The 22635-nt window shown below is 28.8% G+C and overlaps 10 protein-coding genes across 10 annotated transcripts; 5 read left to right on the top strand and 5 right to left on the bottom strand.

The window, feature by feature from the left end:
- Positions 1–1975: 1975 nt before the first annotated feature.
- PPL_06734 (ADP-ribosylglycohydrolase family protein) lies at positions 1976–3888 on the top strand (the record flags this gene model as incomplete). Its single annotated transcript, XM_020577587.1, has 6 exons — positions 1976–2087; positions 2218–2445; positions 2513–2957; positions 3036–3246; positions 3681–3776; positions 3856–3888. 6 exons carry the CDS (start codon positions 1976–1978, stop codon positions 3886–3888), a joined length of 1125 nt encoding a protein of 374 aa, XP_020432035.1.
- A 270-nt stretch (positions 3889–4158) lies between these two features.
- On the top strand, positions 4159–4639 carry PPL_06733 (uncharacterized protein; the record flags this gene model as incomplete). The annotated part of the gene is made up of 3 exons (XM_020577586.1): positions 4159–4195; positions 4295–4335; positions 4625–4639. The coding sequence occupies 3 exons, from the start codon at positions 4159–4161 to the stop codon at positions 4637–4639; spliced, it is 93 nt and encodes a 30-aa protein (XP_020432034.1).
- Positions 4640–4773: 134 nt separating this feature from the next.
- On the bottom strand, positions 4774–5001 carry PPL_06732 (uncharacterized protein; the record flags this gene model as incomplete). Its single annotated transcript, XM_020577585.1, has 1 exon — positions 4774–5001. The coding sequence occupies one exon, from the start codon at positions 4999–5001 to the stop codon at positions 4774–4776; it is 228 nt and encodes a 75-aa protein (XP_020432033.1).
- Positions 5002–5666: 665 nt separating this feature from the next.
- PPL_06731 (Iwr1 domain-containing protein) lies at positions 5667–7222 on the bottom strand (the record flags this gene model as incomplete). The annotated part of the gene is made up of 4 exons (XM_020577584.1): positions 5667–6060; positions 6163–6257; positions 6339–6416; positions 6479–7222. The coding sequence occupies 4 exons, from the start codon at positions 7220–7222 to the stop codon at positions 5667–5669; spliced, it is 1311 nt and encodes a 436-aa protein (XP_020432032.1).
- Positions 7223–7593: 371 nt separating this feature from the next.
- On the top strand, positions 7594–8067 carry PPL_06730 (uncharacterized protein; the record flags this gene model as incomplete). Its single annotated transcript, XM_020577583.1, has 1 exon — positions 7594–8067. The coding sequence occupies one exon, from the start codon at positions 7594–7596 to the stop codon at positions 8065–8067; it is 474 nt and encodes a 157-aa protein (XP_020432031.1).
- A 401-nt stretch (positions 8068–8468) lies between these two features.
- Positions 8469–10163, bottom strand: PPL_06729 (ribosomal biogenesis LAS1 family protein; the record flags this gene model as incomplete). The annotated part of the gene is made up of 1 exon (XM_020577582.1): positions 8469–10163. The coding sequence occupies one exon, from the start codon at positions 10161–10163 to the stop codon at positions 8469–8471; it is 1695 nt and encodes a 564-aa protein (XP_020432030.1).
- A 1683-nt stretch (positions 10164–11846) lies between these two features.
- PPL_06728 (uncharacterized protein) lies at positions 11847–12074 on the top strand (the record flags this gene model as incomplete). The annotated part of the gene is made up of 1 exon (XM_020577581.1): positions 11847–12074. The coding sequence occupies one exon, from the start codon at positions 11847–11849 to the stop codon at positions 12072–12074; it is 228 nt and encodes a 75-aa protein (XP_020432029.1).
- A 183-nt stretch (positions 12075–12257) lies between these two features.
- Positions 12258–18836, bottom strand: PPL_06727 (casein kinase II subunit alpha/alpha'; the record flags this gene model as incomplete). Its single annotated transcript, XM_020577580.1, has 14 exons — positions 12258–12456; positions 12535–12932; positions 13003–13055; positions 13084–13215; positions 13287–13327; positions 13424–13534; positions 15819–15877; positions 15985–16013; positions 16677–16908; positions 16940–17153; positions 17366–17563; positions 17745–18026; positions 18207–18307; positions 18408–18836. 14 exons carry the CDS (start codon positions 18834–18836, stop codon positions 12258–12260), a joined length of 2478 nt encoding a protein of 825 aa, XP_020432028.1.
- An 854-nt stretch (positions 18837–19690) lies between these two features.
- On the bottom strand, positions 19691–20658 carry mcfL (mitochondrial substrate carrier family protein; the record flags this gene model as incomplete). The annotated part of the gene is made up of 2 exons (XM_020577579.1): positions 19691–20184; positions 20268–20658. The coding sequence occupies 2 exons, from the start codon at positions 20656–20658 to the stop codon at positions 19691–19693; spliced, it is 885 nt and encodes a 294-aa protein (XP_020432027.1).
- A 679-nt stretch (positions 20659–21337) lies between these two features.
- PPL_06725 (uncharacterized protein) lies at positions 21338–22608 on the top strand (the record flags this gene model as incomplete). The annotated part of the gene is made up of 5 exons (XM_020577578.1): positions 21338–21503; positions 21587–21768; positions 21837–21958; positions 22358–22380; positions 22589–22608. The coding sequence occupies 5 exons, from the start codon at positions 21338–21340 to the stop codon at positions 22606–22608; spliced, it is 513 nt and encodes a 170-aa protein (XP_020432026.1).
- Positions 22609–22635: the final 27 nt, after the last annotated feature.

The raw sequence follows: 22635 nt of genomic DNA, 5'->3' as shown, positions 1-22635 counted from the left end.
TTTTAAAATACAAAATATTTTCGAGTGTTAAATCTATAAATAATTATCTATAAATGAATGAACGTGTGGTGGTAGATCATGAGTTTTTTTTTTTTTTTCATGAAACTACCAGTTCATGAATACCACACTCACTTGAAAATTCTAAAAAGGAAATTAACATAGATTAATTAAACACATTTATCCACACACTCATCATAAAAAACAATAAACACACAATCAAATTAGTACTGCTCACTGGTGAAAAAAAATATTATTTGCAAATCTCCCTTATCCTTTAATTCAATTCCAATTATTTTATGATTTTTTCTAATTTATATATTTTAGTATAATAATATTGACAAAACAAAAAAAAAGAATAGTAAGAAATATAGGTGAGAGTAAGTGATAGAGTGAGAGATATGAAGATTGAAAAAGACAGTTATCTTAATATTGTTTTTGTTTTTCTTGATAATTACAACTTAAACCATCCATTAGTCACTCTCACTCCCATCCCCTTACTCCATTACCAATTGTATCCCATTGAATAGTATTATAGATCATTCTTTAAATATCAGTTGTTGTTTTTTGTTTGTATGTTCTGATAGATAGATGGCTGACTGACAAAAACAACAACTAGTTTGTTGTGGTTCCTATACATTTAGCGAGTGGTGTTAGTATAGTCAGACTGACCTAAAACCACCACCACCACCACTGATATTTAGTAGTTATCTCTATCACTGATTCCTAATTACTAGCTACCTATCCTAGTTAGTTAAAAATTAATCTCTAAAATACTCAACACACCACTTAATCAATAATTGATTTACACAATATAATTAATTAACTCTTTGATGTATTCATCAATAATATACCAAAACCCAAGTGTGATTGATTTAAATCACACTAATCAAACAACAGCAACAAATACATCCTCACACTTGTCTTTTCTTTCTAATCAATCGAGTTTATTAACAAAAACTAACACCCATTCACTATTCAAACTTTCCATCCAATCAAACAATTAATTATAGTTTTAATTATTAAAATATTTAAATCTGTGATATATCCCTAAAGAGTCAATTAACATAGAGAAAAATTATTATCAGATCATTCAATCATTTTATTACTATTAAAAATTATTAACATCAACAATAACAATAAAACAATAAACACATCATCAAAAACAAAATAGAAAATAGTAGGGTTTTGATGGATAGATACTCATATACCGTATATCTATCCATAATAATTAATGGATGATTGAATGGATGACCAGTCCATAATTTATTTTTTATATTAATTATTTGATTGATTTATTAATTACTGCAGTTTGTTAGTTTGTTTTTTTTTTTTTTTTTTTACTTTTCATCCAATATCATATTGGAATCGAATAGAATTTTGATATTGTTTTAAATCAAATCACCCCCTTTGTTTTATCTGATCAAATTGTTTTCCTAATACTGAATTATTTAAAAAGCGAAGTTTTACTTTTTTGTTTTTTTTTTCTATCAGTGAAGATAGTATTGTTGTTTTTAATTAATGTCCTTTCACATTGTTTTGGATAATTGTAGTTTTTGACAAACACAACAACAACAACAATAAAAACTAATCAGTAATTAGCGTTACTCATTTCAACAGACAAATTTTGTTTTAGTATTATCATTTGTTATTTTTATATTGTGTTTTCTGGATTGACAAACATCTCAATACAATAAAAAAAAATATATTTTGTTTTTTTGGATGTATTAAAATAAAGAATTTAAATTAATTAAAATTAAATACATATTTAGTCTTACTCAAGTTTGTGTTATTAATCACAAAAAAAATCATTTATCACAACCAAACACCAATTCTCCTATTTGATTATATATCATAGAGATTTATATATACAAAAATAAAGTAATATTAGAAATAAATTAAAAATAGTATAAGTTACCAATAGTAATTCAAGTACTACTACTACTACTAAGAAAAAATAAAATCAAAATCAACAACCATGGACAGAGATAAATATCAAGTTGTAGGCCTAGATAAGTCCACAATGGAAGACCCTCTATTCGATAGAATTCTGGGTACTATCTACGGATCTGTATTGGGTGATGCTTTTGGTTTATGTATGAATTCTTTTTTTATTTTATTTTGTGATATACCTTGTTCTATTGAATTTAAAAAAAAATTTAACTTTTTTTTTTTTTTGTTTTACCATTAATTTTTTAGCAACTGAATTTTTAAATAAAGAACAAATATTAAAGGCCTACGGTACCAATCCAATTCCTTTTCCAGGATTTTTGAAAACTTCACATAATTCAAGATGGCCAAAAGGTGATTGGACAGATGAATCCGATCAAATGATAATTGCTTTAGAATCACTGCTGGAAACCAATGGAAAAGCCTGTGAACTTAATTTCGCCAAAAAATTACAAAAATGGGTTGTCTCTGGATTTTCTGATCTTGGAGATACTTGTGGTAAATATTTTTAAATTTTAATATTTTTTAAAATTAATAATATTTATATAAAATATTTTACTTTTAGGTTTGGGATCTACAAGTAGTTCAATTATTTTACAATCACAGTTTGTTACCAATCCATTTTATATAAGTGAAAAAACTTGGGTGACCTCAGGAAGAAGAAATTCAAATAATGGAGCTATTTCAAGAGCAATTGCTACTGGATTATTCCAATACGATAAAATGGATATCATTACTACCAATTCAACTTCATTCTGTAAAACCACACACTTTGATCAAAGATGTATCACCTCAAACAATGCAATCAGTTATGCAATTGCCATACTACTCAATAATATAGAATCAAAACGATCTAGCTTGAATAGAAATGAAGAAGTTGATCACCTCATTGAAGAAATAGTTGCCAAGTGTGCAAACTCTATGACTCTCCAAGAAAGAGTTGAATTTGAAGAGATTATGTATAATACATCGTTAGAATCTTTAAATTTATCTGCTCCTGATTCAATAAGGTATTTTTTAATAATTAAATATAAATTGTTTTATTTTAAAACATATTTTATTAAAATTAATTTTAATTTTTTTAATAGTTATGTATTTAAATCTTTGGGAGCTGGATTCTGGGGTCTTAGATCAAACTACTCCTTTAAAGATACATTAAATATGATAGTAAAAGAAGGTGGAGACTCTGATTCAAATGGATCTATAGCTGGTGGTCTTTTGGGATGCAAGATTGGTTATTCACATCTACCAAAAGATTGGATTCAACAATTGCCAAACAAAGAATGGTTAGATATCAAAGTGTGTAAACTGATTGACCAAATTAAAAAATCCAAAAAATTATAGAAAATCAAGATATGATTATAAAATTAGTTTAAATTCAAAATATATTTTATTTTATTTTTTATTTCTTTTTTGATTTATTTTTAATTTTTTATATTATCCTCAAATCTCTTTAATTAAAATGAACAATAATTTTCTTAATCCACACTTGTGGTTCAAGTTGAAACCAAGAAATAAAAAGGGTGAAAAAATATCAATAAAAACACATTCGTGTTTAATTTATGTTAATTTATTTGCTTGTCAATTTTATTTTTAAAATGATAAATCGATTTTATAAAAAGAAAGAAAAAGAAGAAATAATAAATAACATTTCATCTATTAATAATGAAGAGTTTATGAAGATCATATTTATGAAAGAATAAACCGCTATTACGAATTTTGTTTCGTATTAGGTACTGATAGCCACTGACGATTTATATATAATGATATTAGCACAAGAAAATTACAACAACAACAACAAAAATAATAATAATCAAGATAGTAATACAGTAAAATTACTATTTTTTTACCATCTAGTACCAAACTTAAAGATTAGTTTATATCTTTTATTCTTTTAATTTATTAAAGTTAAACAATATATTAACAATAAGTACAAATTAAGATGTATTCAAATATATAAGTCTTAATTTAAAAAAATAAAAATAAAAAATAAAAAAAAATAAAAAAGAAAAAAAGTTATAAATTCAAACATGACAATTATTTAGTACGGAATGGTGACAGTTGATGTACAATAATATTGACTTCTTGAAACCACTGGTTAATTTTCATTCTAAAAAATTGAAATCAATCGAACTAAAGTAGAATTGTTTCATGAAAGGTGACGATATATAGAATTTTTATTTCTGGAGAATATAATGTTAGAGATGTAATATGTCTGTCTTGTCTTTCAGTAATCGGGTAGAGAAATGTAATTTCTATTGATTTTTAATTTTTATCTTTATTCAACAATATAGGAATCAATTTCTATTCCAAATTTGTCAATACTATCATTTTCTTATTTTACTAGATTCAATTGAAAAGTTGTGTGTAGATGAAGATGATATTCAAGTATTACAATATCTTATCTATCAGAAAAATTTTTATTATCATTTCTAAATAAAATAAAGATGAAGTTTTATATTTTCCAATTTTCATAATGTAGAAGTATTTACTTCAAAATTAATTTTATCTTTTATGATATGTATTATTATTCTTTCCAAAAATGAGACTCTCCTTTGAAAGAAAATAGTTCTAAAAATAAATAAAGATATTTATTTTTAATTTCTTCTTGGAATTAAAAAGATCTTCAAGTATTTCAATATCTTACCTTTAAAATATTATCAATAATTTTAAATAGGAAAGAATAAACTGAAAATTCAATAAAAATTTTGATACAAATAAATTTGTATTTTAACTTTTGATATCAAATTTAAATCAAGAAGATATTAATTTTAATGGTGAATTCAATTATGAATTTATTAATTTGTTGATTTTAAATTGAATTGATTATTTTGTTGTTGATCCAGTAGTTGAAGATTTAGTGGTTGATGGGAAGCTGGTGGGTTCTGGCCAAGGTGGAACAGTTTGAAAAGTTGTTGGTCTGTTACAATCAATGCAATTATATTGACATCTCTCATCATCCTCTCTACACGATTCACAACATGGTCTGGCAGTTATCATTGCCATCAAGAACATGACAATTAACATTATTGAGATAGTTTTGATAATATTCATTTTATTGTCTGCAATTTTTTTAATAGTTTAAAAAACGTATTAATTTTTTTTGCTTTTTAAAATAATATTTAATTAACAAAACTTACTTTTTTGTTTGTTTATTTAATATTTATTTGAATTACTTTGAATTTTAATTTGAATGATTTGAATGATTAATTTTTTAATCATTTATAGAAATAATTTTATAACAATTTCTCTTTCATTTATTAATATTTTTTCTTTTCTAGTATAATTCATTGTTTCTAAATTGATCTTGAATTGGCTTCATCAAATTCCTTTTAGAATTCACATAAGAAAATCCTATTTTGACAAATTTGTAAGAAATTGACCAAGTTGTATTTTCTCCAAACAATTACAAAAAAATAAAGTAACAAACACATAAAAATTTTCATGAAAATATTTTCAAACTTTTTGGTTTTTTTTATTAAAAAGTGTGTGGCGAAAAAAACACAATAGTTTAAACAGAAGGATAAAACATTGCTCTTCATACACCAAGAGAATATTCACAGTTAATGGAAGATCATTTGTCTCTTCATTCCACCTTTTAAAAAAGATGTGTATAAAATAAATTTTGCATAAAATTATTAATAATTTTGATTTAATAAGAAAAAAAAAAAAATTTGATCTGGAAATAATTTAATGTAAATTGATATGATTGATTATTATTAATATTCATCGAAATAATCTTCATCATAGTTTCCATCGTTGTAATAATCGTGATTGTCATAGTCTTCGTCATCTTCATTTTCATCAAACAAAGAATCACTGCCGTTGCTGCTTTCATCAGGATAGTCGACATACCAATTCTCAGAGTCTGTGCTCTGGTCATCGTCGGTCAAGTCAAGTCCATCGTAGATATCGTCTTCATCTGGGGGCAACACCACAGTTTCAATCATCGATATATCAATATTCTTGGCCTGCACTGGATCCAAGTAGTAGTAATCATATACATATTTTGTCTCTTCCTGTCGCTTATCCAATTGCTCTCTCAACAACGGTTTAAAGTTACATATTAGTTTCTCTTCTTCCTTTGTCAAACCAGACATTATTTCATCAAGTCTACAATAATTATTGAAAAAAAAAAAAAAAAAAACAAAACGATTGGTATTAGAAATTTCTCACTTTTGCAAAATATTTTAACAATAATTAGTTATAACATACTCATCTGTTTTCTCTAGTTCTATAATATTATCTTCTTTTCCTAAACCAACTCTATTCGATTTGATTTGTCTATATCTATTTTCATTTCTCTTTTTCTAAATTAAAGGATGAACATCATCTGTTAGTATAAAACTCGTGAGTTGTTTACAATGAAGATGATATTCAATAATATTTACAATTGTATTTTCTTGTTTTGCTTTTAATATCTTTGGTGATGAAATTGTACCCTTTTCTTTAAACTCTTCAAAACGTTTCTATTAATGAAACAGTAGAGATTAGATTGGTGTTTGATTTAACAATAGTTAAGTTAACTTACTTCCAGCTTTGATTTACTATTTATCAAGTTTGTTTCATCTATTGATGTAAACAATGTAAAAAGACTCTTTTCTGTTTTAATTGTTGCTGCTGCTGCTGTTGTTGTTGCTGCTGCTGATGACGACTCTTTTATCGATTGAGATATTTCATCTATATTATTATTTCTATTCTTTTTATTTCTTTTATTATTATTATTTTCATCTTCATCATCATCATCATCTTCTACTTCTATATTATTATTGTTATTATCTTGTTTGTCATCAATGGCAGTCAATGAAAACTGTTTGAATGTATCTAGTAGTGCTTTCTTCTTTGGTCGTTCAATTACAATTGATGTCAATGTTTCTTCGTCTATCTTTCTCTTTATCTTTAAGAATACTTTCTTATTGTTGTTATTGCTGTTGATATCTTCATTCTTTGGAGTTATCTTTACTGTGTTACTCGATATGTTTTGATTCATCAAAGCTAGTAGAGCATCTTCATCCTCTTGATTCATCGGTCTCTCTCCAGTAGCATCTCCTCCTGAATCTCTTTCTCTCTCACGTTTATTCTTTTGTACAAAATCAGATGTCGGATTAGTGATACTATCTGTTTTGAACTTGTGTTTGGTTATATTTGGTGAAAATATCTTTTTAGCTTTCACTGCCGAAAATGGTGTTGTTGGTTTATCTTGAACATCATTACTATTATTATTATTATTATTATTACTATTTAAATTATTATAATTTTTATCAATTGAAGACATAACTAACTAACTAACTTATAACAAACTAAATAATAATAATTGAAGTTACAAGTTTGTTAATTAAAAAAAAAAAAAACATTAATTAAATAAACATCGTTTTTGCAAAATTTTTTTTTTTTTTTTACAGATAATTTTAAAAATTAAATTTTTTTTATCCAAAGTCTTGTCTTGAGTTTTGTTTTAATCTATTGGAGATTTAACTAATGTCTATCGTCGTGGTGTTTATTTTTATCTGAAAAACAATATTATTTTATTTATATTTATATATATTTTAATAATGAATAATAGAAGAAAGAATAATTTATTTATTTTTATTATTTATTGTATTATGTGCATTGTTTATTGTTATTTTGGAGCACAGACAACAACAGATGTCACAGAATGCTGACGAGGCAATCAAATCGAAGGAGGTAGAAGATATTAAGCTACAGAATCATAATTATCCTTTGAACGATAGGAGTGACACTGGTAATGTTGCTGGTGGTGGTGGTGGTAGTGATGGTGATAGTGTTAGTTCATCTGTAGAGAAACGTGATGATATGTGTTACGAAGAGAAACTATGTACACCGTCAGAGTTTGAAAGTGAATCGGATTTGTCGTCGTCGTCATCATCGTCCTCATCGTCAAGCTCTGGTTCAATCGATGGTACTCATCCATTCCAAAGAACCAAAGACCAGGCAGAGTCAGAAAGAAAACAACAATTGTATCTAGAGATGCTCAAAAGGAAACAAAGGGTAGAACAACATAAGGAATCGTTCCTCGAACAACAGCAGAAACAACTGATACTCGAACAACAACAGAAACAACAAGAACAAATTGAACAACAAGTGCACGAACATCACTAGGTCCTCAACCATTGTCAATAGTCGTTATACAGTTATTTAGCAATTCAGCTGAATTTATTAATTTCTTCACAACCAAACTCTGCTTAACATGTTGGTATTCGACCATGGCAGTTTTAAACTTGTTACTGGTAATCCTAAAACTCAACATGTTGTTCAACTATCATCTCTTTTGGTTAGTCGGTCTAAACAAGTACAGCAATTCCATTTATTTAGTTAAAGTTGGACATAGATCTATCAATACTATAAGTATAGTATTGAATGTTCATTGGATAGGTGGATATGCATTAGGAAAAAAGAAGAAACAATCTTTGATTTTTTTTTTTTTTAAAAAATAATCAAATGATATATATATATATATTGGATGTACTACTATTACTATTATTATAAATTTATTTATTTATTTATTTCCAAAATTGTAATAAATCTACTTTACTTCCAACAGATTTCTTCTTTTTCGTTGTATTTGATTTTGACTTTGTTGTGCTATTAGTTGGTGTTTCTTTGTCTACAGGTTCTTGGGTACTTGAGCTATCAATAACAGATTCCATTCTTTGTTTCTTTACTTTATTAACACTTTGTGTACTACTCTTTTCTTCACTATCTTCAACTTGATTACATTCTCTCTTTGTTTTAATACTATTATTATTATTTGATAAATTTGATTCTATTTGTGTATTTATATTATTATTATTACTATTATTGTTTATATTTATTGATTGTTGTTGTTGTTGTTGTTGTTGTATTATATTATTCTTATTTAATAAATCAGGATATAACTCTTTGAATTCATTTATCCAATGTGTTTGCTGTAATGTTTTATCGATGTTCTTTTCTTGTATACATTGTACTAGTGTGATGTTATCTTTGTTGTTTAGTGATTCTGGTAGATCTAATAAACCTTTTTGGTTGTCTTGTGTTATGCTGCTGTCTGTTGGTGCCACACCAATAGGACAAGGTGTCCACATATCGATTAGACGCCAACGACCTGCTGCCGACGACTTGGCTTCATACTGTGACAGTGGATCTATCAGTTTGTTGCCTTTCTTCTTCACCATTGCCTTTTGATCGCGTGTCGACAGCATCGGACCTATCGCCTCGACCAACACCGGCGCGTCGGTAGCACGCGACCTCAGACACCGCTCGAACAGATAGCGATGAGGCAGTTCCATACTCGCTTCCAGCTGCTTCTTAAAGTCAAAGATATCTTTGTTTCGCAAGAGGTAGATCACCCATGCCGTCATCAATCTCGATTGATTCGGTTGACTCTTCTTTGGCGATGCTATTCTATCGACCATCAAATACAACAAGATCGTTAGGAAATGAACGTATTTCGTGTGAAGTGACTTTAGCAGTGGTGACCATTGATTCTGTATCGATTCCGGAAGTTGGTAGTCACCCTTTTGCAGCTGGGTGCCTGCCGGTATGATAAAGCAGTCGTCGATCAACATCGGCACTAGGACACTCTCGAGCAGTCCCGCAGTTATCTCTGCAGAGATGTCTTGTGTCAGTGTACGGACGCGTGGCGACATCCAGTGAATCTGTGTCGTCAGGTTGGTGAACTTTTGCGCGCGAAACTCCTTGGCGAAGCGCGACAGCAGGCGCTTCAGGTGCGAGCGATAGTCGTCAAGTTGCTCGGCTTGCGTCTTCCAGTAGAAGTCGTCGAGCCAGCTGAGACCGGTCGATGCAGCGTTCTTCAGTAGCCGAATCGAGGGGAGTGTACCGTGTGCCGCCTCGTGACGTATCTCAACAAAGTGCGACGGTAGATTCATCTGAGCGGCACGCGAGAACATCGTTGCTGCACCGCCTTTCTGAGTGGATTCCAGAACACCGTTCACCAACCTGTTGATCGCCATCGATAGACAGAGTACTCTCTCGTTCTCTGTGCGACTATCGCTGTGATAGAGTATCTCTATGAACGAAGAGGTTGCTTCGACCGCCAAAGGCAAACGACCACGACTCTTCCAAGCAGCCACTCTATTTATAGCTCGTAATTGTTCATTTTTATCCTCTGAGTAGATCCATCTATATACATCTTTCCACTCTTCCCAATCTATCCAACAAACTACTTTATTAGATAAACTACCTGTATTATCCATTACGTAGTTAAAAATAAAAATATTCAACAAAAAAATGAAAAAACGAAAAAAAGTTTACTTTTAATTTTATTTTTTTATGGACAATAAAATAGTTATAATCCTCTTCATCTTCATCTTTAACAATATTGGTATAGAAGTAAATATTTTTCTGATTGGTAAGATATTGAAATACTAGAAGACAATTTTTTTCTTTGCACAACTTTTAAAATGAATCTAAATTATTCCAAGAATTTCTACAAATGAATGAATAGCTGTGTTGTTTCATTGTTGGAACCAACTCTTTCAATTCTCTCACAAGGTGTGTCTTGGATATCCATTAAATAATATCCATAGTAGAGTTCGATAGATTTCAATGTTTTGGCATGCAACATGACCAGTGGTTTCAAGAAGTCAATACAATTGTATGTTGGTTCATCGTTCATATCCTTGCAAATTCTAATATAGAATGATTCGATTCCATTTCCATTGCCATTTGGTGTACTCTCGAATACTGAATTCAGAAAGTTGCTGTAATTGTTTTTTGTAACAGTAGTAACCATTCACAAAGATGTTATTCAGATTTGGCATTAGAGGAAGGTGTGTGAGATATCCTGGTCTAGTAATCGAATAGCGATAGTCTTCAACCGACATTGAATCCTCAATTCAACTATTCTATCAGGAGTGACATCAAGTTCATCAGAATAAATTTGAAATAGTTCAACTCTGGAAAATAATTGAATGAGATACTGGGTACTCTCATCATATTATTCATAAGGAGAGATTCTTGACACCCACAAACAGCATCGAAGACCACCAACAACAAGAGTTATTTCAGGCTGGAATTCCATGTCAATTTCGATAGTCAACCAATATATTTCGATTATGAATCAATCAAGTTCATCACATAAGGATATATTCTTGACTCCTGTTTTTACTCATTGTTATGTTTTTATTTCTATTATAATTATTATTTAACAGCAGCAACATGTTGTTCGAACTAGATAAATCATATTTTATTTTAATTTTTATAAATTATAATGTCTTGCAATTCATACCAGAGTCTGATTATGATAATGTTTATTTAATGATTTTGTCAAAAGACAATACCAAGAAAAAATTTATTTGTATACACATCTTTTTAAAAGTGGAATGAAGAGACAAATGATCTTCCATTAACTGGGAATATTCTCTTGGTGTATGAAGAGCAATGTTTTATCCTTCTGTTAAAACTATTGTGTTTTTTTTCGCCACACACTTTTGAATAAAAAAAAACCAAAAAGTTTGAAAATAATTTCATGAAAATTTTTATGTGTTTGTTATTTTATTTTTTGTCTGTCATCAATTTTGTACCTTATTTTTTGTTGGAGAAAATACAATCAATTTCTTACAAATTTGTCAAAATAGGATTTTCTTATGTGAATTCTAAAAGGAATTTGATGAAGCCAATTCAAGATCATTTTAGAAACAATGAATTATACTAGAAAAGAAAAAATATTAATAAATGAAAGAGAAATTGTTATAGAATTATTTCTATAAATGATTAAAAAATTAATCATTCAAATCATTCAAATTAAAATTCAAAGTAATTCAAATAAATATTAAATAAACAAACAAAAAAGTAAGTTTTGTTAAGTTAAAATTGTTTTAAAAAGCAAAAAAAATTAATACTTTTTTTATACTATTAAAAAAATTGTAGATAATAAAATGAATATTATTAAAACTATCTCAATAATGTTAATTGTCATGTTCTTGATGGCAATGATAACAGCCAGACCATGTTGTGAATCGTGTAGAGAGGATGATGAGAGATGTCAATATAATTGCATTGATTGTAACAGACCAACAACCTTTCAAACTGTTCCACCTTGGCCAGAACCCACCAGCTTCCCATCAACCACTAAATCTTCAACTACTGGATCCACAACAAAATAATCAATAAGATTTAAAAAAGAATTAATAAATTCATAATTGAATTCACCATTAAAATTAATATCTTCTTGATTTAAATTTGATTTAATAATATTTACAAATTTTTCAATTTTGACTTTAGTCCACAAAGAAATCACAAAGTTATAAACAAACATTCGCAAGTTTTAATAAATATATAAAATTTGTTTATTGGTTCGTGGAAAGAGAAGAAGATTCTCTATTACCATTAAGTTCAGAAAAGTAAGGATGATTCATAGCCTCTTGAGCAGTCATTCTTTCCTGAGGATCATACCTCAGTAGTTTATCTAAAAAGTCAATTGCAGTTGGGTGAGCAATGTCATCGTTTGCAAATGGAATGTATCTTTGGAAATCTTTTTTTACAGATCTATATTAATAAAGATATGTAAAATTAGTCATTGAAAATTTCATATTATCTATTTTATTAATTCATTCATATACATACGGTTTAATTAAATCTTTTAAATGCGGACTTAGATCCAAACCATATTTATCTAAATATTTATAGAAATCGTCTGTTCCTAATACTTTTACAATCTTTACAAGTTGGTCATCGTTGTTCTCACCATTGAAAAATGGATCTCTGTTGAGAATGAGACCGGCAAACAAACAACCTAGACTCCACATATCGATTGAATAATCATAGTCGTACATATTTACTAGTAGTTCTGGTGGTTTGTAGTGTCTGGATGCAACTTTAACATTGTAGTTCTTATAGGGATGATAAAACTCTGCCAAACCCCAATCCAATAGATATAATTTACGTTTAGAATGATCGATTGCTATATTATGTGGCTTTATATCTCTGTGCATTATACCTTTTGAATGAGTGAATTCAATTGCCTTTAAAATTACAAACATAACAATTAATAAATCCATTTTACAACTATTATACTTGATATCATTAACATACCTTTAATAATTCAAACATATAATATCTTAAATCACGGTCATTCAAATAGTTTACTAATTCTCTAACATCCATATTATTTACAAAAGGAAAAACTAAACTCTTTGTTCTTGTCAGTGGGTCTCTGATTGTATCTAGCAGTGGTATAATATTCGGTCCACCCTTTAAGTTCTCTAAAATCTTGATTTCTCTCTGAATCTTTTGCTTCTGCACTGGCTTTAGTATTTTAATGACGACTTCCTGTTCAGTGTGCGTATCCACACCACAAAACACTTCACTATATTTGCCTCTACCAACTTTGTTTATCAATTCATATTTATCTGGTGCACTAATATAATGATTATAAAGATATATGATATTATTAGGATATGAGAGATATGATAAAAGATGAATGATGATGATCGCTATTAATCAATAAACTTACCTCCAAGATAACATAAAATTTTCATAATCATAATATTCGCTTGGTTGATTCTCATTGATATGATGATAGACTCTAGCTATATTCTTTAGTTTCCTGGTGGCCAGTGATTGGCTATAATGATAGTTGTTGTATTGAACGTTGTTACACACCTGTGGGTCTTGTTGGTTATCAAAGATACCCAAGTGACTGTAGTTGTTGGGCTGGTGATCAATGTTTCCACCGATTCCGCTGCTTATCGATGAATGATGATCAGAGAATCCACCCTGATGATATTCACTGTAGGGAACAAAGAAATTCGATGACGACAGTTGGTCGGACGATGGATAGTCGTAGTTGGTGTCGTTATTTGATGTAGCAGACGACCAGCAACTTGCATAGTATTGAGTGCAAGAGCGGGCCAATGTACAAGTTCGCTGAATAGTCTTTGAGGTGGATCGAACTGCCACGCCACCAATGTATCCAATGATAGGTGGCAATGCTATCAAGTAGCCAGATGCAAAGCTGCTACATGACACCACTATCCATATGCCAACGACATATAGCAGTAAAAGTTTAGAGAAATTATAGGTCATCAATCGGACACTATTTACAAATCGAAAGGTATTGCAAATCATAAACTGGCAATTATTGTAATGAATCATTACAAAAATGAGTATATATTCTGAGATTGATTGAATGTGTATTTGTTTGTTTTGTTATTGACTATTGCCACACTTGTTGTTACAACAATAAAAGTTGGCAGACATCGAAAATAACCTGATATTGAAAATAAATTAAATTGAAAAAAAAACTATATCTATATTCTGTTTGATTGACTGAGCTGTGAGCTGTAACTAAACTAAACTAAACTAAACTAAACTAAACTATATAATCTTTTCTAATCTATAATATTATGATAGTAATATAAAAGTAATAAATGCATAAGTAAATTTGAATGATTAACTAAACAAAACAAGTCAAAGACAAAAGACTTTTTAAATGTGATTATGATATGATATTCTAATAATTATAAGAATATGCGACAGTATTTATTTAATTAATAGGTTTGTTTAGTGTTTGTGTTTGTTGTGTTTGGAATTGAAACAAGTAATAACCAAAATTATAATTTTGAATAAAATAAACAATAAAAATTTAATATTATTATTATTATTATTATTGTTATCGTTGTTCTTCTTTTTCTTATGCTGTTGGCGTGAGGGTGGTAAAAAAGGAGGTACTAACCAGAATTCTTAAAACATATATGTTGAATGAAAATAGAAAGGTTGGTGTTTATACATATATATGTATAACTAATATGTGAACGATAGTCATCAAATAAATACAAAAAATAGGTGAACGAGTGTGAGTGTGTAATGTGTGGATGTTTTAGTGGTGTGTATGTGGTGTGAAAGGGGTATCTTTTTAAAGCGGCGCCAATAAGAATTTGAATAACTGTTAGATTGTTTATTGTAGTGTGCTACAATGTAATGTTATGATATATATACACCATTCACACATTTTTATATAATATCCAGGTGAATAAAAAGATAGGTAGACACAACGATCGGTTTTGTTATTTATTTTTATTTATTTATTAAAGACTGTTGTTTTTACTTTAGTTTCATTTCACAAAACCCCCTAAATTTAAACAAACACCACAATAAATAAATTTATATTGTTAACTACTATTAATGTGCTATTATCTGGAGTTTCTGAATGGTTTTTACTGATTATTAATATTGTTGTTGGTGATGATGATGTTGCTATTGTTGATTTTTGATGTTAATATACATGTAGAATGAAACCAATCGCCAATTTGAAATAAATCTAAAATTGCAATTCCAAATGTAATGAAGTTGTTTTTGTGATAAGATATGATATATTCTGTGTAAAAATGTATCAATAATAAATTCTGGGTAATCATCTGATAACACAGAAAATAGTGTGTAGCTACGAATTAATGTTTGGATTGCTTAAACTACCAACAATACACTCGTTGTTAACTTTTATTTTATTAAAAGATTTATAAAAAAAAGTGAAGTAAATTGAAATTGAGATAAGATATATAAATAAAAAGATAACTCCTAAAATAAGATATATATATCTAAATAATATTGATTGGTGGTAAAATTTTATATTTAATAAAATAGGAGAAAGATAAATAGATAGAGAGATATAGATAGATAGATAGATAAAATCATTATGATGATTCCAATCAATTAAATAAAAAAACAATATCTATGTAATTTTGTTATTGATTGAATTGATGTTCTATCAACACTTTTATCATTCATTTTCAGAATAACAAATCATAATAAATAATAATAAAAAAAAAGGTTTAAAGACATGTTTTTATTGTTTCTTTGAGAAGAAGAATATCGTTGAATACCTCCACCGCTATCATATCGTTATCTACTATCTAATCTCGGTATAGTTGAGTAGGGTAGAGATAGCTAAATAGAAACAACAACAAACCTATAAATTAAATAAAAAAATATATATGCTATCCATAATACATATAAAAACAAAATATTATTATCTTTATTCAATAATAATTTAAATACCTACTTTTATATTATTACAATATGATTTGATTTGATATTATATGAAACTAAAAATAACAAACTTATTTAATAATATGCTATAGTGTGTGTATATTACAGTAACTAATAATTATAATTATAATTATGTGTGTATAAACAAATAAAATAGAAAATTAAAATAAAATATTTTTGAAAGTATGAAAAGTTTTGGAAAGACAACAAAAAAAAAAGAAATCTATAATTTTCAATTGAACTTTACCTGGTTTTAATCCCCAAAAACCCTTAAATTTCATACAACTGTTGAATTTTTGCAATTTTTTTTTAGTTCATTGGGAACATTGAAAAATCCAAACCATTATTTTTTATTTTTAAAATAAAATTTTGTTTTTTGCACCCGGTTTTTTTAATCGTTGAGATTTTGATCAAAAAAATAATTAATTAAAATAAATTAAAATAAAAAGTTGCATTGACAATTGTGATTTACGAGAAAAAAAAAAAAAAATAGTAAAACAGACAAGATAAATGAAATCATACTGATGATTGACAAGTATGACATCACATTAGAAAGCAACAAAAGTGTCATCTTTTGACTAATTAGTTTCATTAGTTACTAAAAAAATAATATTAATAATAGAATTTTAATGTGTGTATAAATATGGTTATTTTGTTTTGATTTGTCCTTAGTTAACTAAACTAAGATGAAGATGATGATTATTATTGATTTTAACTACATTCACTTGCGACTTCTGAAGTCTCATTTGCAACGATCAGGGAGGTTTGTGTTGTTTCCTCTTCGGTGGTGGTGGTATCAATCTCTTTGATGGTTGCACCACCTGATGTAGTAGTAGTTGTTGTTGTAGATGTTATTGTTTCTTCTTCTTCTTCTTCAGTTATGGTGACTTGAATCTCTGCTTCGGCACCATCATCATCGCCGCCGTCAATCTCCTTATTGTTCTTTGTTTTCTTTAGTTTCGACATTAGTTTCTCCCAGTACTCTTCGATGATCGAGTTGATCTTGGTCGTCAGAGTGTTGAGATGTGTGGTGATGGTATTCTTGATCTTGGTTTCCACGGTCGACTTTATGGTCTCTGAGAACTTTGATATCAGGTAGTTGTAGAGCCACTTGGCTTTGCCCTTGCCAACGACGACCTGCAAGTGCTCCAATATAAATTTGATCTCTGTTATCTTGATGTTCGGTGTATTCGTCTCTGGTATCGTATCGATCTCGAAGGTGAGTGAACACGTTCCGTTCTGCACATTGGCACACGCCAAACCGGTATCCTTCAAATAGGGGAATCCCTCTTGTTTATATGACCAAGTGAACGAGTTCAATTCCGCAACGAATTGATTACTAAACAGACAACAACAACAAATATTAATAACATAACAATATCATTTAAATTACATGTAAAATACATACACAGAAACAGTTATACTCTTATTTACTTCATTGAAATCTACATTTACATTCTCGGGAGCAATTCTCAAACCAGCGAAAACAAGACCTGACAGTTCATACCAAAATCCCTTGGTGACACCATTTACAACTGGAATCTGTACTTTTAGAAGCTGATCTGTGATGAATGGTATAATAGTATTTTTAATCTCTTTAATGAAGCTATTTATGTGGTATAACAATGGATAAGAAGTTATGAATAGTTAGTTTTATATGTATCTCAGAAATATGGTTGATATATGGAGTGTAGTAATATGATAAATAGGTAGAAGTTGAAACACATTAGTGTGATTCCAAAAAAAACTAAGTAAAACAATATATAGATATAGAAAATATGACATACTCTTTGTTTTGTTTAAGGAAATCTATTAGCTGTTGTTTCGATCTAACTTCGGATACGAATTTTTTACCCTTGCCCAAGATGTTCTTAAAGTCTTCTTTCTCTGTGAGTTCTCCGACTATCTTGTTGGATTTCAGTGTCTCTGTTACGTTGGATGCAAGTTTACCACCACGCTCCAACAGGCTGAGTAACTCTGGAGAGTCACGAGAGAAGTGCTTGTTCTCATCGGTCAAGAAGTCAATGAGGACACTCTTGCCATCGCCAATCAACGATTGCACTTCCTCGCTATTCTTCAGTGTCAAGAAGATCTGCTCGCCTTCGTCGACGATCGACTTGATATAGGGATCGCTCTCTGCCAGACTCTCCACCCACTTCTTGCCCTCGGCAATGCCAGCCTTCAACTTGATCCTCGTGGATTCCTCCTCCTTCAAATCAAAGAACATCTTTTTCATCTTTTCCAAATACAACGAACTCTGTTCACTATCTTTGAAATCCTTCAAAATTGAACCACCCTGTTTAAAGAGCGATTCAATTTGTTCTCTTGTCACTGTTTTATCTTTTGATTTCTAGTTTTGTTGTTTTAGCAATTCAATTAGTATTCCGAATGTAATGTTATAACATATTATAGTAATAGGTATAGTTAATGATTAATGTGATCACACTTACAATATCTTCTAATAATTGTTTACCCTCTGATAATACACTTTTAACTCTTTCTTCATTCGAAAAGAATTCGAGTAACTCTTTTGATTGGTCGAGTAGAGCACGTGCATCCTTATCTTGTTTCACTTGTGATACCAATTCCAGTCCCTTTTCCATTAGTTTTCTTGCTTCTTCACGCTTGACAATTGCATCTACCAGTGCATTACCCTCTTTGAATAGGTCTTTTCCACTTTCCAATGCTTTAATATCCTTTAACATATCTTTTGATTTCTGAATTAAATCTTTTCCTTGTAGATATATCTCTGATTCTTCATTATCTTCATTTTCTACGTTATCATTATTCTCATGTTCTTCTACTGTTACATTATTGTTGTTGATGTTTTCTTCTGATTTTATAGAATCTTCATTATTATCAATATTATCAATCTTCATTTTTATTGTTTTTTATTTATTAATACTAAATTTATTATCTATCTATTCTATCTATTTAAATTTAAGTAATTTATCTATAAAAATTAATTGTATATACAAAAATATTGTTATTATTAATTTGATGATGGTTATTTTTTTTGTGTATAATTGTGTGTGGTAATAATAATTGAATTATTTTTAAAATAAAATAATAATACAAAAAAACAAAAAACAAAATTAGGGTTACAAATATATATTTAATAAAAAACAGAGATAAAAATTATAAAGAAAAAAACATAAAACAGATCTAAAAAATATTTTTTTTCATCAACTCCAAACTGCCAAAACTGGAATTTATAATTTTTTTCATGCAAATATTGTTGTTTTTTTATAAAAAATCTAATATAAAAATTTCCAAAAATAATTCTTAAAAAATCTGTAAACAATTTTTTCTTTACAATGTATAAAATTGAATAAAATTAATGATTTTTTACACTACATCTAGTGATAACTTTTGTTTGAAATAAACTAGTAAAGTATCGAAATAGTCGATTTATTGATAAATTTTTGTGTGAAAAGAAAAGAAAAGACAAAGTTTAAAGTTCAATGCTCGATATTATTTGAAACAATTACTTTAAGATTATAAATAGATTCTCTATTATCTATATTTTATCTATCTATTATCTATCTATTTATCTATCAATCTATCTTTATCTTATTTCGTCGACGTTTCCAATCTAAATAAAGTTTACTCTATAAAAAAAAAAAGAAAAGAAAAAGAAAAAGAAAAAAAAAAAAAAAAGAGAGAGAATGATGATGGTTGGGTTGATATTTGGATGAATTGAGTTGTTCGTTGTTTGTTGTTATTGTTCGGTTTAAGCAGCGGGTATCATCTTCATGACGAATTCATAAGCAACGAAAGTGGCACCGTTTGCGGGGAATGTACGTAAGAGACATGGGGTGAAACCTTTCCAGAATCCACGCCAACCGTCGACTGCGTAGATCTTCTTGGCGCAGTCGATCATGCCCGAGTAGATAGGCTTGCCTGTTACCTTGTCGTTTGGCATCGTCATGATACGACTACGAATCACATCGAACGGGAAGTTGGTGCACCAGAATCCAGTACCGGCGACACCACCCGCCAAGAAAGAACGTCCCACCGTCATAGTGCCATCCTCACGCTTCAAATAGCGATTGGCCAGCTCGTAGCCACCGAAATACGCCCACAAACTATTACGTTGGAATCCAGTTGGAATCAACGCTCTATACAGTCCTTGAATACCCTCCTGTCTAACCACCTTTTGAATGCAATCGATTGGTCCACTATATAACTTTGTACCTGAATATTGTACTTGTAATTTCGATTTAACTAGTTAAGTTTGTTATTGTTAGTTCTTGTTGGTTTTTCATTATTATTATTTGTTATTATTAAATAGCTATTGGTTAACTAACCTGTTTCAATTGGAGTGGCAACAAAACTTACTGCCCAACCTGTTATGGCACCTGATACCATTATCTCTGGAAGTGTTATGGGTGTGGTTGTGTCTGGATGAATTTTCTTCTTGACGATTGCCAGTGTTCCAAACATGCAGGAGTTGATTATTGACATTCCAACCATTGGTGGTGTTGCACCCTTGTAGAGAGCGAGTATACCTTCCTCTTTGATGGTGGTCGTCAAGCAGTGAGTCATTCCTTTGAATCTACCGGTGGTTCCCTCGGTTTGAAGTCTGACCTTCAGAGTATCGAATGGATGTCCTGCCAACGTACATGCAACACCAGAGAAAGCACCACCAATAAAGTCTCTAACTTTTTCTCTAACTTGTTTATTTTCAATTGATATCATCTTCTTTCTATTCTCTATTCTCTGTTCCTTTTTTTTTTTTTTTTTTTTTAGTAATTTTAATATTATTTATTTATACAAATTTAAAGATAACAAATAATATAATATGTTAATGTCTTTCCTATCTTGGATTTATTAATGAAATTGATCTATCGTTTGAAAAAAAAATAAATTTTTGTTAAAAATTGGGTGAAAAAAATTAAAAAATAAAAAATCTTTTTTAAGATTAACAAAACACACAAAATGTGTAATAATTTGTAATATCTTTGAAACTCATCAATTAAAAGAAAACAAATAATAAATAATATAATAAAAGAATAGACAAGCAATTATTATTGACAAAATATCATATATGATATATGATAATTTTAAAAAACTTGGTTATAGTTCACGTTGAACTAAATTTATTAAATCTGTTCTCTTTTGTATAAAATAGTGATGAAACCAGTCATAAAATCAAACATACCCATAATTTTCATTGAAACTTTTCATAAAAACCAATTTTTTAATTAAAAATGGTAAAATTTCAAAAAATATACATATTTTATATCTAGATATGTTTTATTAAAGTCGACTTTAATCTATTCTATTTATTTATTTACTTATTTACTTATTACATAAAAAGAATTACAGAATATATATATATATATTTGAATTTTAAATTATAAAAATAATAATAATAATGTCAAGTTCTAATACAGTTGGAAAAGCGATGATCAGATTGATGAGTGATCTCAAACAGATGAAGGAAGAACCACCCGAAGGTGTCAGTGCAGAGCCTGTCGATAGTAGAAATCTAATGAATTGGACAGGTCTTATTATTGGTCCAGAGAATTCTCCATTCGAAGGTACATTATATTATATTATACTATATATTAGTGTATAAATGATGATTTAGCATTATTAATAATATGTTTACAAATAAAACAAGGTGGAATCTTTCAATTATCATTAAACTTTAACGAGTCATATCCAGATCAACCACCAAAGATTAAATTTGTTACACCTATATTTCATCCAAATGTTTACGCTGATGGTGCAATATGTTTAGATATCTTGACCAACAAGTGGTCACCTGTATATTCTGTTTCCTCAATATTAACTTCAATACAAGTATGTTATGCTAATTAGACTAAAGAATAATTAAGTGATTTACTAATCGATAATCAATAACAATATAGTCATTGCTATCAGATGAGAACCCAAATTCACCAGCTAATCCAGAAGCAGCCAATCTATTTATAAAAGATAAGAAAGAATACAGAAAAAGAGTTAGACAATGCGTTGATAGAAGTATAAATATGTAATATATTGTATATATGTATATAACCAAACACCAAACGATCTATACATCTATTTATTTATCATAAAATGTAAAAACTTTATATTTATTTTAATGCATAAAAGTTAAACAAATATTTATTATCACTGTGATTATTATATTTTTACTACTTATTGGCTTTTAAAAATAGATATATCTATATTATATCTTAAAGTTTTTGATAAATGAAGATAATTGAGAAATTTAGATAATATTTTACAAATGATTTATTTATTTAAACACTATAGCTTTTAATTTTTATGTGTAAATTTGCAGGCAATTTAGATTGATGACAAATTCTTGCTATTGTAAATCCATTTATGCAACCACACATCAAATAAAAATTATCATCTAGCCTTCTGTAGTTAATATTATTTTTAGTATAAATGTGATTTCAATTGCTGGTAATTGAGAAAATGCAAGTGTTTTGATTGAATCGATCGATTTGATCAGGTCGAACGAAAGAAGAAGTTTATTGTAGATTCTTAAAAAACCATCTGCATGTTCTGCCGGTAGATTGAAATATTTATGATTAAGAGTAGCAATATCGTTACTAATATCAGATTTAATTATGATATTATCTGTGTTGAATATTAAATAACTATAACATAGAACCATGTCCTACAAACTAGACTAAAACATATTCTATCGATGTTTTG

Source organism: Heterostelium album (assembly GCF_000004825.1).
Source record: "Heterostelium album PN500 unplaced genomic scaffold PPL_scaffold6, whole genome shotgun sequence".
In the NCBI taxonomy this organism is placed as follows: Eukaryota; Evosea; class Eumycetozoa; order Acytosteliales; family Acytosteliaceae; genus Heterostelium; species Heterostelium album.
This window is presented reverse-complemented; position numbering and strand designations above follow the sequence as displayed.